Source organism: Symsagittifera roscoffensis, chromosome 2, assembly GCF_963678635.1.
Source record: "Symsagittifera roscoffensis chromosome 2, txSymRosc1.1, whole genome shotgun sequence".
NCBI classification, from domain to species: domain Eukaryota; kingdom Metazoa; phylum Xenacoelomorpha; order Acoela; family Convolutidae; genus Symsagittifera; species Symsagittifera roscoffensis.
In genome coordinates, this window is record NC_087063.1 from 33,799,576 (window position 1) to 33,814,750 (window position 15,175).

The 15,175-nt window shown below is 34.6% G+C and overlaps 1 protein-coding gene across 1 annotated transcript; it reads right to left on the bottom strand.

The window, feature by feature from the left end:
* Window positions 1-557: 557 nt before the first annotated feature.
* On the bottom strand, window positions 558-14,521 carry LOC134839809 (uncharacterized). Its single transcript, XM_063855432.1, has 3 exons — window positions 14,377-14,521; window positions 2,230-2,357; window positions 558-908 (listed from the first exon to the last, which is right to left on the bottom strand). The coding sequence occupies exons 1-3, from the start codon at window positions 14,465-14,467 to the stop codon at window positions 558-560; spliced, it is 570 nt and encodes a 189-aa protein (XP_063711502.1). The 5' UTR covers window positions 14,468-14,521.
* Window positions 14,522-15,175: the final 654 nt, after the last annotated feature.

Genomic DNA, 15,175 nt, shown 5'->3' on the forward strand with positions numbered 1-15,175 from the left:
CTGTATTCTACACATTTGCAAAACTAAGGAGTGAATGGGAGAAAACGATTTCATATGATTTCTGTTGGTTTGCCTTTCATTAAAATTAAATTTCAAGATGCCCCAAAACACCAGAAAACTACAGGAACAGGTCTTTGTCATTTGGAAGCAGGCTGGCGCTGATACTTTTCAAAAATAAAACTCATGTCATGTTTTTCTTAAAATTGGAACAAGTGAAAATTGCTCATAAAAATATTTTTGTGAGTGCAGATTTACTCAAATATCAAATCATAACGCTTGTTTTTATCGCAATTAACACATTTTTTTCAATTCTTTGTTCTATTCTCATTTGCTATCTAAATGGTTATAATTGAAGCCTTACTCAATAGCTTACAACCTTTCTTGAAAATATAGAAGCTCGTCAGTAAAGATTACTCACCCAACGGAATAGTTTTGTTCTACTCCTATGCAAAGACAGACGCAGAACAAAACATAAACATTCAAAATTTTTGTTCGCATGTGGCACATCAGACTGAAAATATGAAAAATAAATCTGAAAAATATGCAAATACTGAATTTCACTTTTCCAAGCCTCTTGTGTGTTCGTTGGTCACGTCATGACGTGATCGGATGATTCGCAGAAGTTCCGGGTGATCTCGTATGTTAACTGGGATGCGGGCCATCCCCGCTTCTGATTGGTTCCATTGCGTCACCCACGATCGGTCCATGCTTATCACCACTAATTTGAACCACTCAAAAGTGATCTGCGATTCGATGTTGTTTCGTTGGAAGTAATAGGGTGATCTTCCCATGTCAAAAGGAAACATGAAAGACGCGGACATTGCAATGTGTCCCTGTATGATGAGACTTCCAGGGCCGAAACCAACTTGCAGGATTACATTCGTGCATTGAGCTGGGATATATTTCGCCTGCAACAAAAAGAAACGAGCTGTTGCCAGTAACGATCGTTTTTTTTTTTAAAATTAGCGGCATCGCGAAATTGGAGAATGTGTTAGAAACAACCAGGGTTGAGCTCACATTGAAAATAAGCGATAAAAAAGTGGAAAAAAAACAGCGATCTCCATCGATGAATTATCATTGCCACAATAGCAAATTTAATCGATAAATTATCGCTGATTTGGCTTAGTTTCAGCGATGAAACAGCAATAAAAAACCTATCAAAATGAGCAAAATTAGTTCTCCAACAGGTGTTCGCTCCCCTAACCCTCGAATTTTAGACATATATGCTACCTCTACGCTATCAATCCTTTTAGAGATTAAAATTAAAGGGCTTATCAACTAAAACTTTCATAGGAAAGATACTAGAATGTGTTAAAATTTCTTAGGTTTTAACGATATGCTTTTGTACGGATTCATTACTGAAATAGCCCTGAAAAGTCTCAGGTTTATCTATGCAACAGACTCTGCTTTATACATGAATCAGCGCTGGAAACGAGCTATCACTGGGATACTACATAAAAGGAGATAATTAACGGTAGGACTTCGACCCGGGAACTCTTCTATTTTATTAAAATTTTGACTTTTCGAATTTTTGTGCATTTTTGCTGCGTTTTTTTAGTTATATGTATTGACAAATTTTTTTCCATGTACCTTGACCAAAAAATGGCTTTTTTTTCGAGGCGCGCTCTCCCTTCAAAATCGCGCGTTTTCTACGCGCGCTCCCCCTAGTATTTATTTGAGTCAAAGGCGCCTTTAGAAAAATTTAAGGGTCAGTCAGTCAAAAATGGATATCTCAAAATATCTCAAAAATGTATATTTGGATATCCCTTTGGGTCGGCGGGTGGTCGAATCCCTGAAAAAAAAAGGGGGGGGGAAGCGTCCCCTCCCTAAATTTGCTACTGTTTGTGGTACCTGATTTTGCGTGGAAAACAAACAAAAAGAAAGGAAAACTAAAACACATCTTTTTTACATAGTTCCTCTCCATTTTCAATGTTCGGAACAAAAACAGATGAATCAGCCATTTGAAAACTGGCAGACTAGATCAATTAAACAAAAAAACAATTACGTGGCCAGTAAAACAAAAATGTGAACATGGTCTCCAGTAACCCGAAGCTTTAATTCAAAGTTGGCGACAAAACTGATTTAAATTAAGCCATAAACCATGAATATCAATAATACCACACAAAAATGAGTTTATAAATCCGCTGGTGTACCTTGTAAAACCACTAGTTGCAACATAACAATGAAAATGATGTCAAGGGAATAGATTAGTGAATATTAGAATATTACATAGATCCAGTTGAGTCTTCTGTTTGAGAAGAAGTCTGTAACTTTCCAGAAGTAGCTCAATGGTGATATTCCCGCCTTTCGTCTGCCTTCTTTGTTGTACTGACGTACCTGGTAATCACAGCAATCACCTAAACAGGACAAAATGCAAAATAACAAGAGATTAATTCAACCTAGAGTCTTTCCTGCTTTAATTCTCATCACATCGTAAACTGTTTCCTTGCTTCCCAGAGGTAGAAATTTTTGCATAAATTTTCCATCAAAAAAGGCCGAATGAGCCCATTTTCTACTATGATCGGTCCTTTAGCTATGACGGAAAAACTGGATCCAATAGCGCCCAGTAAGGAAGCAAATATTTACCCAAGAACTTTGTGCTACCTCAATTCTACCAACCTTAGAGTTACTCTTTGTTTTAGTCTGCTTAAACTAAAATTAAGTCACTGCATCAGCTCAATTTGCTAATAGTTGGGCTCGTTCAGATCTGTTTGCTAAAAATTGTACTCATTTAGCTCGTTCCTTTGCTAAAAACTTGGGCCCGTTCAGAAAGTTTTTTTCTGAAAATGAGGCTCATTCAGGCATTTTATCAAAAACAACCGAATTTCTGTTACTGGTTCGCTCTAACAAAAGCATGTCAAAAAATAACAAAAATATTTTCTCTGCATGTGAATAATGTGGGAAATAATTGAAGTCGACTTTAATATTTGTAAAATTAAGTACAAAAAAACAGAGTGCTAGAAAAATCAAGGATAGCCGGTTGCTGTGCAAGTAGCACAGAAGGTTCCGACCACAATCTCAGATTTTTTCAAGTTCATGTCTTTTCTTGTACGTCGCGTAAGGATAGAGCTATACGAGAAAATTAGTGAATTAGGCATTAACGACAAGAATTTTCTCCGAAAAAAACATGAATTTATCACAACATTGATTTCGTAAGCTCTCCCAAACCACTACAAGACCCAAATTTAGCCAAGTTTAATGCGCCGTAGGCACATTTTTGAAAGTTTTGACAAAAAAAAACGCGTTTTTTCGGCACGCGCTCCCCACTCAAAATTGGTATCGATTGGCGCCAAGGGCGCCTTTAGAAAATCTTTATGGTCAGTCAGCCAGTAATGGATTTCTCAAAATAGTACAAAGGGGGACCCTTTGGGACGGCAGGGGGTCGAATCCCTGGAGGGGGGGGGGGGGGTGAAGGCTTGTTCTTTTCCCTAAATCTGCTACTGTTTGTGGCACCTGATTTTGCGTGGAAAACAAACAAAAGGAAGGAAAACTAAAACACACTTTTTTGCATAGGTCCTCTCCATTTTCAATGTTCGGAACAAAAACAGATGAATCAGCCATTTGATGAAGATAAATCAGCCATTTGAAGCAGACTAGATCAATTAAACAAAAAAACAAATACGTGACCAGCAAAGCAAAAACTGTCAACATGGTGTCCAGTTATCCGAAACTTGAATTCAAAGTTGGCGACAAAACTGATTTAAATTAAGCCATAAATCATGAATATCAATAATACCACACAAAAACGAGTTTTTTGTTTTTTTTTTCGGAACTTTTCTCCAATGGACAAAATTTCTCCTTGAGTGATTTTTCCAATTAAGCGCCTTTGCTTATTTGAAACTAGTTTTTCTGTGAGAAACCAAAGGGTGTATTTTTTCTGAATTTCGACTCCATTTACTGTTCAAGGATTTGCATGTATTTGCAAAGCAATTTCAAATCTTACTTGAAGATACTCTACTTTGAATTGATAATTTATTATTTTCGACCCATACTTGTTCAAAAACTTTCCAAACTGCCATGCATAGTGGTCACTCGGGTAATGAAACTGCTAAACCACAACGCTAAAAAAGCTGCCGCGCCTTTTTCTGGGCAAAATTGATACCCGGGTCGAGGTTAGGGACTTCTGCTGTGAACATTGTGACTCAAAATTGGTAGGTTGCAACCATTGCGACTCGAAATGGGATGTTGCGACTTTGCTCGACCGATAAAAATTTTATGCGACTTTGCGCGACCCAAACAAAATATGTTGCGAATTTGCGTGACCCAAAAACGGTATGCTGCGACCATTTCGACTCAAAATGGGTCTGTGCAACTTTGTGCGACCAAAACGTTTGCGCAATTTTGCGCGACTCAAAACAGATATGTCGCAACTTTAACGCGACCCAAAAAAACGTATCATCTTTTTTTGTTAATATTCATTTAACTTTTCTGATATATGTTTGATTTGAATGGTTTCTAGCTTTCAGTTCAATTTTCGTGGCAATAAATCTTGTTGACCTAAAAAGGTGGCTTTTATTTTGGGACTATAAGTAGGCCTTCTGGTGGTGGTCCTGTATTTGATCAGCAATTATGTTGATATAGCTAACTGCACAAAAAAATTACATATATACAGGATGATTTTGCAATCTGCATCTGTATATCGCTTATGCAAGCAAAAAAATTCCTCCGACAATTCCATTACTAAAGCGTTGTGCAAACCATTTTGCGACTTTGCGAGACGCATGTTGATACTTTGCGCTACGCATGTTGCGACTTTGTGCGACCAATGTTGGGACTTTGCGCGATCCATGTTGCGGCTTTGCGCGACCCAAATTATCCATGTTGCGACACTGTGCGACCCATTTTGCAACTTTGCGCGACCCAAATTAGCTATGTTGTGACTTTAAGCGACCCAAATTAGCTATGTCGCAAGTTTTTGCAACTCAAATTGGCTATGTTGCGACTTTGAGCGTCCCAAATGAGCTATGTTGCGACTTTGCGCAACCCAAATTAGCTATGTTGCGACTTTGCGTGACCCAAATTTGTTATGTTGCGACTTTGTGCGACTCAAGCTTCTTGTAGGATGATGAAATTTTGGTAGCAGAAAGTCCATTTCGGCGAAGCAGTTTGGTCGCAACATGAGTCGCGGACTTCGGCCCGGTTAAATAAATTATTACGCTCTAATCAATATGAGCAAATTTTTCAAAGCGAGCATAATTTAGTCCAGAACATGGCCAATTTGACAATTTTCAAACCCCCAAAATTTTACAAAAAGTCGGAGGAAAAACCTTTTTTTAAATTTGAACTCAAGAAGTCGATATTTTCAATGGCGTATAAAAATTTTTAATGAAAACTATTATTTCGATCGGTGAAATTTGACTGAACAAAAAGTCATTCGATGCGTGAATTGTTACCAAGTTGGGTTTTTTTTCTCATATGCAGCCCACATTCCCCAAATTCCTAATTCCTTCTTTATTATCGAATCTAAATTTCGGAAACTTGTAACTTTTTTGTCTGATTTTAAAACTCACAAATTATAGCAGTTTTAAAATCAGACAAAAAAGTTTGAACTAATTCGAACAATTCTAAATTAAAATGAAATTTGGAAAGAATTACGGCTGTTAATCTTGAAAATCATTTGATAAACAAAATATTACGGCGATTTTTCCTGAAAATTGTCCAAACCATTTTGAAACAGTTTAAAAAATTCGAAAAGTATTCCGAGGCACCAATGACGCGAATAACCGTGTATAGGACATTGGCACGTTTTTTAGTCGTGTTTGGGCTCTCAATGTTCAAATGAATCTAAACAATTATATATTTTTCTCAAATGTGCGTTTGTAACTGGGCTCGTTTTCAGGAATCGTTTGTTACTTTACTCATCGTAATTGGCTGAAATAAGTTAACTTATTTTTGTATAGTATGACTCATTGTGTGCAGGACAATATATGAGCTTTTTGGATAAAATCGAAACCATAGGCGAAAAAAAAAGTAAAAAGGGGCAAACAAATATGAAGTCAGTTTGAATTTCCAATTAGTAGTCGTTTTTTTTTAACGAGCACAGAATTGTTTTCAGCAGTGTTTCTTGACTCAGCCACTGAATTAACAAGAATGCTCGTATCAGGGCAAAACCCTGAAGGTTCCGACTGCATTTAATGTCTATGGAGCAATAACATCATGAAGAAATTAAATGTAATAAAAACTACGTAAAATGAAATTTAAAAAAAAATTGAGTTTTTTTTGTGAAAATCATTCCCCACACGATATATAAGGTACAAAATGATAAATTTCTGGTAACAAATCAATTATGTCAACTAAACTTCCTTTAACCAATTTAGAATGATTTACTATTTCTAAGACTGATTAAATCTCCGCTTACGCGTAAATAGAGTGAAACATATCGTGCGTTAATTGTCCCAAATTGACCAAAATGGCAACCTTTAAACCCCCATAACTTTACGAAAAACAATCACAGGTGACATATCGTTCCATATTTAAGCTCAGGACAACAATACCTTTTGAATGATATAAAAAAATTTTTATATTTTTTATTCATCTTTCGTTTTTCTAATTAATTAATTTTCATTTGATATTTGATAACTTTTTATAGTTTATTGTTCCGACTTTTGTAACAAAATAAGGGAATATTTGTGCTCGGGGTGGTTTTTTTTTTCTTCAGACAAATTTCGACTTTTTAACTAGCTGTTTTGACGGAAATTTTAATATCATTCAAAAGGTATTGTTGTCCTGATCTCAAATTTGAAAAGATATTTTACCTGTGATCATTTTTCGTAAAGTTATGGGGGCAATTTAGGACAATTAATGCGCGATATATTTCAATGTATATAGTTAATCCGTCTTAAAAATCGTTCCAAATTGGCTGAAAGAAGCATATTTGCCATAATTGATTTGTTACAAGGAGCGAAATCTATCCTTTTCTACTTTATATGGCGTGTGGGGTATGATTTTCATAAAAAATTTCAAGTTTTAGAAAAGAAAATTTTCATTCGTTTTTTTTCTTACATTTAATTTTTTAATGTTATTACTGCTCCATAAAACCTTAAAAGGTAATCGGAACATTCAGGGCTTCGCCCTGATACGAGTAGTCTTGTTTATTTTTGGGGCTGCTAGTTTCCGAGGTGCGAGAAGAGAGAGTGCTAGTTTCAATTTAAGAAACTAGTTTATAACAGGTTAAGGAACAATTGAAATCAGGGGCGAATGGGGGGGCTTAGTTGCAAGCTGGAAGTAATTCATAAAAACAAGACTGCTCATAATTTATCATAATTTATTATAGACTGCTCGTATCAGGACGAAGCCCTGAATGTTCCGACTGCCTTTTAGGGTTTCATGTAGCAGTAATAACCTTAAAAAATTAAATTTAAGAAAAAAATAAAAAATTTTTTCTTCTAAAATTTCAAAGTTTTTATAAAAATCATCCCCCCACACGCCATATAAAATACAAAAAGTTAGACTTCGCTCCTTGTAACAAATCAATTATGGCAAATATGCTTCTTTCAATCAATTTGGAACGATTTTTAAGACGGATTAACTATATACATTGAAATATATCGCGCGTTAATTGTCCCAAATTGCCCCCACAACTTTATGAAAAATGATCACAGGTAAAATATCTTTTCAAATTTGAGGTCAAGACAACAATACTTTTTGAATGATATAAAAAAATTCCGTCAAATGGCTAGTTAAAAAGTCGGAATTTGTCTGAAGAAAAAAAACCCACCCCGAGCACAAATATTCCGTTTTTTTGTTACAAAAGTCGGAACAATAAACTAAAAAAAGTTATCAAATATCAAATGAAAATTAATTAATTAGAAAAACGAAACATGAATAAAAATGGCTAGTTAAAAAGTCGAAGATGGATTCTAGATGGTTTGTAATTTTCTAAAAAATATGTGGAAAAAATTGTACAACAATAAAAGAAGCCAGTCCCAAATTAATATCCTGAGTTTCCCAGTAATATCGGTCTATTTAGCAACAAAATTTTAGATTAGCTTTTCGTCATTTAGAGGGGGTGAAACCGAAAAGATTCCAAGGTTTTCAAAAAAAGCCCAATTAAAATAATTGAACTTGAGAAGTTTTTTCAGCAAAACGAGCTCTGCTTTTCGCTAGTACCATTATAAGTCTCTCGTGTAAGTGGAGCAATTTGTTAGATTACACTACTCTGTTTGGTCGACCGAACCATAATAGCTGTTTGTTTTGTACTGACAAATACTAACCTTGGAATAGCGCTTTAGAGTAAAGAAAACAAGACTGCTCTTGAAATAAAAAAAATGAAATAAAATAAAATGAATTTTTTTTCTTAAATTTGAAATTTTTTATGAAAATCATCTTCCCACACGCCATTTAAAGTACAAAAAGATAGATTTTGTTCGTTGTAACAAATCAATTATGGCAAATAAGCTTCGTTCAACCAATTTGGAACGATTTATAAGAAGGAATAAATCTCCGCTTACGCGTTAATAGCGCGAATTATATCCAATCTTTAAAATGGCAATCTTTAAACCCTCATAATTTTACGAAAAAGGATCGCAGATGACATATCTTTTCAAACTTAAGCTCAGGACAACAATATCTTTTGAATGATATAAAAAATTCCATCAAAAATTGCTAGTTAAAAAGTCAAAATTTGTCTGAAGAAAAAAAAACCCACCCCGAGCACAAATGTTCCGTTACTTTCGTATGGAAAGTCGGAACAAAAAGGCAGACGATGGGTGTCAGTGGTTTCTACTGTCTTTTTTGCAGCTCAATTGTATGTTTTGTATAGAGTTAAACATGTGCTGCCCTGAACGACTTTACCGTATTTCAAATTTTGGGTTAAAGACCCAAAAAACCGATAGAACTGAAAGTTTAAAAAAGCACTGAAATTAATTTGATAAGTATTTTTTGAATTAGTAAGTTTTAAAAAGAAAACATACTTTTTTATTTCAGTGCTTCATGAATCAGCAAAAAAACTAAGATAGAATTTTCTTCCCGTTAGATAATCAGAATTAAACACGTGTTTTTTCCGGACATTGGAAAATTATATTCCGTTTGAGTTAAGTCTCCTCAAGAAAGACGTGGTTAGAAATTTCTTACTCTTTTCCAGTTTAACATCCCCTCAAAGAATTACTATTTAAAACAAACAAGACTGCTCGTACCAGGGCGAAGCCCTGAATGTTCTGACTGCCTTTTAAGGTTTTATGGAGCAGTATTAACATCAAAATATTAAATGTATCAAAACAAATGAAATTTTTTTTTTCTAAAATTTGAAATTTTTTATGAAAATCATCCCCCCACACGCCATATTAAGTACGAAAGGACAGATTTCGCCGCTTGTAACAAATAAATTATGGTAAATAAGCTTCTTTCAACCAATATGGAACGATTTTAAGACGGATTAACTCTCCGCTTACGCGTTAATAGCGCGAAATATATTGCGCGTTAATTGTCCCAAATTGGCCAAAATAGCAATCTTTAAACCCCAATAACTTTACGAAAACTGATTACAGGTGAAAGGTCTTTTCAAATTTGAGCTCAGGACAACAATAGCTTTCGAAGGATATAAAAAGATTCCGTCAAAAATGGCTAGTTAAAAAGTCGAAATTTGTCTGAAGAAAAAAAAACCCACCCCGAGCACAAATATTCCGTTACTTTCGTATCGAAAGTCGGAACAATAAAATTTTTGGTTCAAGCAGTTCACATACATGTGAGATATTTTGCAAGAAATTTTCACTCTCTGCTATAGCCTAACTAAGATTAAAAGAAGTAATTGTACTTATTAAAAAGAAATAATTGTACGGCAAATCGTATAACTTATTTGGGCAAAACTTAACAAACAATTTTAAAGATCCGGTTACATCGTGTTTACATTTTATTGTAGCTGACTTAAATCCTTTTGATTCAATTTCGTGTGTGTGTGTGTGTGTGTGTGTGTGTGTGTGTGTGTGTGTTTTTGTTTCTTCATAGAGTTGAGATATCTTGCAACCTCTGGGTCACTCCCAGTGGTGGTGAGAAACTCATTTTTCTCTAATTATTGCCTTTTATCGAACATTTTGATTCATTTGTTTTCATAAATCTGAATATGCCAGCAAAACCAAAAGCACCAATAATGCTTTTGCACTAATAACAACAATAAAGAAGAAAACAAAATCAATGAAAAGACTCTACCATGCTCTACTGAGAATTGCCCTGTGATAATTCAAATTCAAATTGTATTTCCAAGTAAATTTGATTTCATCAGAGCCTTTATGCGTGGTTTCTGGACAGCATCAAGACGACCGGGGCCAGCTTCCGCCAGATCGCATATTAACGCTCTATTCGACAAAAAAAGAACCGAAAGAAACCAGAGCTACTTTAGTGATCAAAGTAGGAAACAAACAAAAGCGGCAGAAATTTCATTTTGAAAAAAAAAATCGGCCTCGCGATGTTGAAAAGAGCCAGATTTTTGTGTACAAAAATTTTGGATAAAATCCAAATCGAAATTGAAAGTGACGAAGTTTAACTGATAAGAGCGAGGAAAAGTTCACAAAGACTCAGGGCGTGAAATTCTACCTTTTTAATTTAAGATCGAGTTAGTAAAAAAATAACTGCTACGAAAAGCTCAAAATATGCCTAAATCTTCAAGTTATGACGAAATAAGCATGAACCTTGCAAGTTATGATAAAAGTTATGATGAAATTATCTGCAGGTTACGATGAAATAAGTAAGTACTTACAAGTAAAAACAATTAAGCTAACTGAATAAGTTGATCATTTTTTTACGAACCCAAAAGCGCAAAATCAAGGGAGACAAAAAGATTGTAATATCATTTTAAAAGTTAAGGCTCCCAGGTTTTTTTTTTTCAATTGAGAAAAGATTGAACATTCTAGCTGCCTTTCACCTACAAAGCCCTACTAGGTTTTTTTTTACTTTAAACATTGCTTAACTCTTTTACTATGACGCCTGCTCTTCATTCTTAAATTTGTGTTTGCCGCTTCTATTCTGCTTTTTGATTTCATGGTGTTATTGTAATTGCCTTTCAGGATAAAATTCAATCAAACTTCGAAATATTGCAAAGTTTTTACCAAGGAATCATTTATAAGTGTTCTGGTCGATTCAAATCAAACACCTACTGTACAGTTTTTTTCGACTCTTCATCTTTTACTTTCATTTATTTACATACAATCTTCCCAAGGTGAGCTCTCAGTTCGTAATTTTCTAAGTCTAATAATTACATCTTATTCCGAATTACCTTTTTTTGATCTTCACGAAATTCAATCGGCGCAGGCTTTAGCTCCACTTCGTTTTGCTTAGACACTGTCATCAGTCGTCACTAGGCGAGCAAACTTTTTAGATTTTCTACTGAACGAATATCATTTCATTCAAATCGTTCGCCATGCAACTCTTAGTTAAGGAAACATTTTTGATCTGGCCTTGGTTACTAATGCTGATAACTGGGATTACAATTTTTTAATTGATGAGTTTTCAGACCAATTTTTTGTGCTACTCACTTAAGACAATCGTTCTAAAACACAGAATCCGGAGAAAAACCTATCGAACCAACAATACAAAGAGTAGATAAATTTTCACTCAACCGGTACAACACAACCAAACTTTTTGCAACCTTTTAATGACACAATTTCGACGTCTTTTTTATAGTAATATCACGTAATTTGACAGCGCAGAGCAATTCAAGCTCAAGCAGCATAAAAGGAAAGATAAGAACAATGTGATGAAATTAGTATTAATTTTTTACATGTTCATCATTCAAATATGCTTTAGAAAGCTAGATGTCGCACCAAGAAACTAAATGGAACCGATAGATTAAAAATTGCAACTAAATGTCAGATAGTGCTTTAAGAAAAATTCAAACGCTTAAAATCTTCCTTTTTTTTAAAAGAAAACCGAGCTCTTAAATTCAGCTCCGTGTACATCAAAAACACATTTCGTCGCTTTCTATTTTTAAAAAATGTTACTGTCACATCAAATGAGGTGAGCTATACTTTAGATAATATCAAACAACGTTTTCGTAGGTTACCACAAATATCCATATTTATCTTCAAATGTATTTCGAAGCCGCCGACTTGAAAAACCCGTGTTTGTGTATGCTCTCTTTCAATAGGTTTTGATAACAAGGAAATGACCAAAATTTTGGAAGTGTGCATAAGTCGTTCCCACTCACAAGAAAAAACACAAAAGCAGTATTTAAAAACTACAGTCCCTTTTCCTTGTTGCCAAGATTATCTCTCTTTTTTGAAAAAAAAATTGTTTTAATTTTATTTTTTCAAAGATTAAACACAGGATCAATTCACGTCATCTGGGCTGCGGCAAAAAGCACTCAAATGTCACGCAGTTATCAGCTTTTTCTGACGAAATATAATAAAGTGTAGATTTCAGCTGAACCTTTACCTCAGTGGAGCATTCTGTTTTTTTTGAGAAATTGATTCTTTTTGGTTTGACAATAACTGTTTTGACTTTTTATCATCTTTTTACTTAGTTAACCGCTACAAATGAGTTTTTATTGATGGAAGTCTTTGCCAGTAAATAAAGGTGTGCCCTAATGAAGCAAAATGAGGCCGTTATTAGTCCTGATTTTTATCGATGATACGATTGACCCCATCCCGTTTCGAGTTTTTTTTGTTATGTTGATGAGACAAAACTAGTAGCTCAAGGTGAATCACTCAGCAGCCATCTTCAACATGAAAAAAACGTTACGAATTTGTGATCATTTGACAAATAGCTTACTTTCAATTCCGTCCAACGCTTTCATCTTAACATCAAAAACAGAGCTATGTTGCTTTTCTTGGAACCCAAATAAAACCAATTGTGAATTGGATTGGAAATATCTCGGCAAAAATTTTGAAAAAAGGCGTATTTTTAACTAACTTTGATATTCATTTCTCAAAAACATACTAGCATGTGTGATATTCCTTATTTTGAAATGTGTGTCTTTCAAAACTTTTATATGGTTACTCTGCCCGATTCCCAGGACTGAGAACCTGACAGCCGAGTGAGTGGGTTACAAGCCAAACTGTGAGGTTTTTGAAATATAAGTGGAGTCCACAAAAAGTCAAAATCGGATTTTTTGTTGAGTCCGAAACATTGCTACTTTACTTTGATCTTCTTTGCTGCTTTGAGTATGCGAAATCCGCACTTTGTGAGCGGAATGTGCAAAATGTACGTAGAGTTGTCATTTTGGTTGCAGATTCCGTTTATAAAAAGAGTAGCATTTCAAAAAAAAGTGTTTGCTTACCAGGTGGTCACGCGCAAGTTCAATTTCAATTAAAGTTTTTGATGATTTACCACTTGAAACACTAAACTTTCAATCTCAATTGCTGGCCCCAAAATTCTTTCTCAATCTATCTCAATTCCTGCTAGGTTCGATCGCAAAACCTGCTACATTCGATCTCAACTCATGCCTCATAGCTAACTTTGATCTCAATTCCTGTCACTTCGATCTCATTTGCTAGCAATTCCTTCTATCGCAGTTCATTGCATCTGAATCCACTTCTCACCTCAACTATCTCATCTCAAACTCAAATACTGATAGGATGGTTTCCAAATTTTCCATTTCAATCTCAAAAAAATTGCTCGGTGACAACCGCCATTTTAGATAACGGATGTTTTAAAAGTTTGTTGTGGATTCCGCTGCAAGTTTTTAATCCTTGTTTTTACATTCTGCCCTGCTAGATAAAAGTTTCAGCTATAATTGTTCATATACAACAACTGGCGTAGTTAAGAAAAACAATTGCGCAATCCATTTACAATTTGCAGAACCCACTTACATTTTGGAGCATGTTCAAGTAGTTGTATCTGAAATCCAGCTTCATAGAGACATCAAAACTTGCGCTTATCCTGTGCTCGAAGTGTGATTTCAGTGATTCGATATCTTCAATTGAGCATATAATTTTTGTTAAAAACTATAAAATCTGTCGCCAAATTTGACTGAAAAGAAAAACCCCACAACGCATAAATATTATTTTTTTTGTCGAAAATTGGAAAAACTAGCATGCCTCAACTCAATTTGGAACAATGTCTAAGACGGATTAAATCTCCAGTAACGCGTTAATAGCACGAAATATATTGCGCGTTAATTGACCCAAAATTGCCAAATTAGCAAACTTCAAACCCCAAATCCCCGTAACTTTCTGAAAATTGATCACAGCTTAAATATTTTTGAATATTTTATCTAAAAGTGTGCTCAGGATGGCAATACTGCCGAATGATATAAGAAAATTCCGTCAAAAACTGCGAGTAAAAATTAAAATGTCTCAGTAGAACCACCCCGTGCACAAATATTCAGTTTTTTTTTCTTCGAAAGTGGGAACAGTGTCATATCAAATTAAAAAGCAAGTATTCTTTAACTAAACAGGAAAGATTTCCAATTTTTACAAATATCCTTTTTGTCAGATGTTGACCTACCTATATGGTCATTGTTGTTATCTAACGGGAACCAGTTGATGTGGTCATAAATAGTTTCCGCCAGTAGTTCGAACCTTCTCAATTCACTCATGCGAATGACGTTTCTTCTCTCTCGCGATAAGTCAAATCGGTATCCAATCAGACAGAAGTGAGCGCTGAAATAAACAACTGATCTGACCACTTTCTTAGCATATGAAATAAACGAATAAAATAAACTTAAAGTCAGGCTTGGCCAGGGGTTCAAAATTTATATTGGTCACTTCCTTCCTCATTATATCCGACGCTGGCTGACATGATAATCAAATAGACCCAGTGAACAAATTTTTTCAGTATTTTAAGTATGATGTATTTCTCTTCGATAATGAAAATAAAGACATAAACTCAATGTTTAAATCATAATTCTCAAATAACGATGAGCAAAAACCAGTTCTTATTAGATTAAATTTGTAAGGATAATAATGAAAATCCTTAGAACAAAAAGGATATAATGAAACCTGATAAATGAATCTAATCAACATGGATATCTTCTTTATTTACAAAACCAATCAAAAATTGAGTTAATTAATGGTTATAGTATGAAGATATTGGCATTTCCTACGTTTTAACTTGTGTTCAGTCGGAGAAGTGGGATCGTAAGATCAACGGCAACTCAAAACCAATTTGGCAAAAAGACAGTATTTTCTTGTTGACAAAAACTTCACTTTCAATCGAGAAGTTTTTAGAAAGTATAAAATCCTTTACGCAAACCTCGAGTTCAATAAATGTATTTTGTCCCACACAAGTCTAATGAAAATGATGA